This window comes from Camelina sativa, chromosome 13 (assembly GCF_000633955.1).
Source record: "Camelina sativa cultivar DH55 chromosome 13, Cs, whole genome shotgun sequence".
NCBI classification, from domain to species: Eukaryota; Viridiplantae; Streptophyta; class Magnoliopsida; order Brassicales; family Brassicaceae; genus Camelina; species Camelina sativa.
Window position 1 is genome coordinate 8,511,933 of NC_025697.1, and position 3,402 is coordinate 8,515,334.

The 3,402-nt window shown below is 39.4% G+C and overlaps 1 protein-coding gene across 2 annotated transcripts in view; it reads left to right on the forward strand.

The window, feature by feature from the left end:
- The window catches only part of LOC104735992 (protein phosphatase 2C 70), a 5,170-nt gene continuing 1,778 nt past the window's right edge, over window positions 11-3,402 (forward strand). The window contains exons 1-9 of one of the 2 annotated variants that reach the window (XM_019235014.1): window positions 11-271; window positions 1,138-1,327; window positions 1,508-1,708; window positions 1,813-1,982; window positions 2,068-2,226; window positions 2,312-2,455; window positions 2,544-2,605; window positions 3,047-3,185; window positions 3,294-3,388. In XM_019235014.1, the coding sequence (XP_019090559.1) occupies window positions 131-271; window positions 1,138-1,327; window positions 1,508-1,708; window positions 1,813-1,982; window positions 2,068-2,226; window positions 2,312-2,455; window positions 2,544-2,605; window positions 3,047-3,185; window positions 3,294-3,388 (1,301 nt within the window). In that variant the 5' untranslated portion in view covers window positions 11-130. The remainder of the gene's footprint in view (window positions 272-1,137; window positions 1,328-1,507; window positions 1,709-1,812; window positions 1,983-2,067; window positions 2,227-2,311; window positions 2,456-2,543; window positions 2,606-3,046; window positions 3,186-3,293; window positions 3,389-3,402) is intronic. The other variant, XM_019235015.1, reaches the window with a different exon arrangement.

Sequence of the window (3,402 nt, forward strand, 5' to 3'; positions counted from 1 at the left end):
AAAAAAAAAAAAAAAAAAAAAAGGGGAAAATTTTTAGAAAAGAAGAAGGGGTAAGAAAAATTCAAAGCGAGGTTCTCGGGAACCAATCTGGAAGGAGAAGGGAGAGGAAGGGGTGGAGAGAGCGAAGACGATGGCGATGTTAGAGATGAACATTATTGGGTTATTCATGGTTCTTATGTTGCTTCTCATCTCCCTCATCATCCTTTTCGCCTGCAAGCCATGGCGCTACCTTTCTCGTTTCCGATCCTCCCGTTTCTCTTCTACCTTCAAGGTATCTTCCTCCTCCTCCCCCCGCCCCACACTCTTTCTCATTCTCTCTATTCGAATCCCCTGAGAGTCTTTGTTCCGAGGCCTCGTTCGATTTGATTTTTTTGATTGCGGTGTGTGGCTGATCTTTGCGAATTGATAACGCTTTTGATCATTAGTGACAAGTGTTACGTCGCTGGATCATGATTCCTTTTCGCGAGTGTTTTTTTTTTTTTTTTTTTTGGTTTAATCGATTGTTTTGGGGATCTTTATGTGATTGATTGTGTGTGGTCGACGACGCCGGGCGGTGAGAATGTGTTTTGGTTTCTGAAGAATCTGATTTTGACTTTTTTGGAAATGAGATTGTGTTTATTTTTGAGTTTTCACTGTGTTGGCAGATGTGTAGCTCACGGTTTAATAGATTTTGTCTTTGCGTTTATAATGAGTGTATCTACTTTTTTCTCTGCCTACTCGATTTGCACAAAAAAAGAAAAAAAAACTGTTTTGTTTTAAAAAGTCTAATGAGCAACTCGATGTACTTTTGTGCTATATGTTTTCTTCGTCTTCTTCTTCGTCTTTAGCTACGTCTGATTCATCTCTGACTTCTCTCGGTTTCCAATTCTGCTGAATTCTACTCTAGTTTGAGCCTTACTAACGTAACAGGTGATTCATTTATATCTAATTTCTGCATTACTTGGTTAGCATACTTCAATTGTATAAGGAGAACTAAATCTGGCATATCATTATTACTTTTGTCATACAGGGAAATATTTTTCTCTGCTGAATTGAGTTTCTCTTTGTGTTGGCTATAGAACATCCTGTTTAGGCTACTTTTTGTTTTGTTTTTTACTTCAGTCATTGCCCTAATACTTTCACGGCCATTCTCTGCAGTTGGGGGATTTGCAGAGACCCCTTATATCTGATGATGGGAATTTGATCCAAGGCCAAACCAGTGAGGTTACAAGGGAATATGATTTAGAGGGAGCTTGCTATCAAAATGAAGGGCTTTTGCATTCATCTCTGACCGAGGGACGTGTTTACAAACAAAGGCTTCCTTCTTCATCTCCCCATTTCACCCAAGGTTAGTCTTTCCTCTTTCCTCCACTTCTATCCAGCTCTGGTGAAGATATTTGGATTGAATCTACATCATTTGATTGATGGAAATGATACAGTTGTTTTGTTTTCAGAAACACCCTCTTTGCCTTATGAACTCTATGCATCACTCGTTCTTCACCTTATTGATCTGCTCTATATTATGTAGGTGAAAGCTTTGTTCTAGAAGTAATTTCTGAACCTTCTGAAAATGCTTTGGTGGGCCAAACGCTAAAACATCCAGATGAGAAAGGTACTTTGGCAGAAGTGCAAACGTATGACTGGCAGGATAACAGAAGTCAAAATCTGCAACATGATCTGGAAAAGGATAGACGTACTGATCTTTCTCCTAGTTTCGTCAAAGATCAAAGTAATTTCTTCTTCTTTTAATTTCCTAGGGTGTGTAATGCAACTGCATTCCATCTCTTCAATTAGTCGTGAAGACATATATCATATTTTCTGTTAGAAGTGCAGGAAGTTGGATGTCCCTGGAGGTCATTGCGGGTCCTGCCATTGGGCTTCAACATGCTGTGAACTCCACAAGTACCTCGCCAGTGAAACTTGGAAGGGTTTCTCCAGCTGATTTGGTATTGAAGGACTCAGAAGTTTCAGGGAAACATGCACAAATAACATGGAACTCTACTGTAAGGAGCTATGTAGTTTAACTTTTTCGACTTTTCCATGTCACTTCTTACACTGTGCGCCACACCTGCCTGGCTTTGATTTCAGAAATTGAAATGGGAGCTGGTAGATATGGGTAGCCTAAATGGAACTCTCGTAAACTCTCGGTCAGTAAGTCATCATGATTTAGGCAGCCGGAAGTGGGGTAACCCTGTCGAGCTTGCAAGTGAAGATATAATAACTTTGGGAACTACTACAAAGGTCTATGTAAGTCGATTTGAGTGGTTAAAGTTGCGTGCTGATTCTTTGTTTTCCTTATTGTTTCATGCAATTTCTTTTTTATCTTTGGAAGGTCCGTATCTCGTCTCAGAATGAGTTTCAGATACCCTTCCAAATTGGTGTGGCCTCAGATCCCATGGCCACACGTCGAGGAGGCAGGAAACTTCCAATGGAAGATGTCTTTCATTACAAGTGGCCGCTTCCAGGGGCAAATAAGGTCAACCTTAATTTGTGATTTTGAGTTCTTTGTTTGATGGACTTTACTGCTTCTGCTAACATAATTTTAATTGTATATACGGTTTCAGTTTGGGCTGTTTTGTGTTTGTGATGGACATGGGGGAGCAGAGGCTGCTCAAACCGCAATCAAGTGAGTCATTTGATCAGAATTTCCGCTATTTACTATCTCTTTTCTTAAATCCTTCTTGATATTTCTTATTATGGGTTGATTTTTAATGCTTAACCTACCAAAGATATCCTAACCTAAAAAGGCTGTGGTTGGTTATGTTTGAAATTCCGCTTTTCTGAGTTTATCTACTGATTTTGCTTCATTAAATAATCAAATTTTGATGGCATTGAAAATTTCAGCTGCATGTGATTAGCCATGCAACTGCGTCACATTTATGGCAGGCGTGGTTGCAGCCGGAAAAATATCGTTGTTGAAATTTGTTCTGTTCATTTTTGTTTTGGGCTAATTATTATATGTCAGGAGCCTTTCACTAACAACTGGAGCATCTTTAATTTGAACTTTTGCCTCTAACAACATCAATTATATACGTGAATATTTAAGCTAATTAAACTTGTTCTCCAGAATTATTCCTGAGATTCTGGCGAATATTTTATCAGACGCGCTGAGGAAGGAGAAAGTGTTATCACAACGGGATGCTTCTGACGTCCTTAGGGACGTGCTTGCTAACACAGAAGCTCGCATGGATGATTACCAATATGAGGTTCTGCAGTTTATCCTTTTCTTTACTTTTCCTTTGATTGCATATGTTGATGACTTAGCTGGACCATTTTCATTGCTTCATACTTAATGAACTAGTCGATCGATGCAGGGTTGTACAGCTACCGTTCTCTTGGTGTGGAAAGACGATGTAGGAGTTTTCTTCGCACAATGTGCCAATCTTGGGGATTCAGCATGTGTTATCCAGTACGTTAAAATTA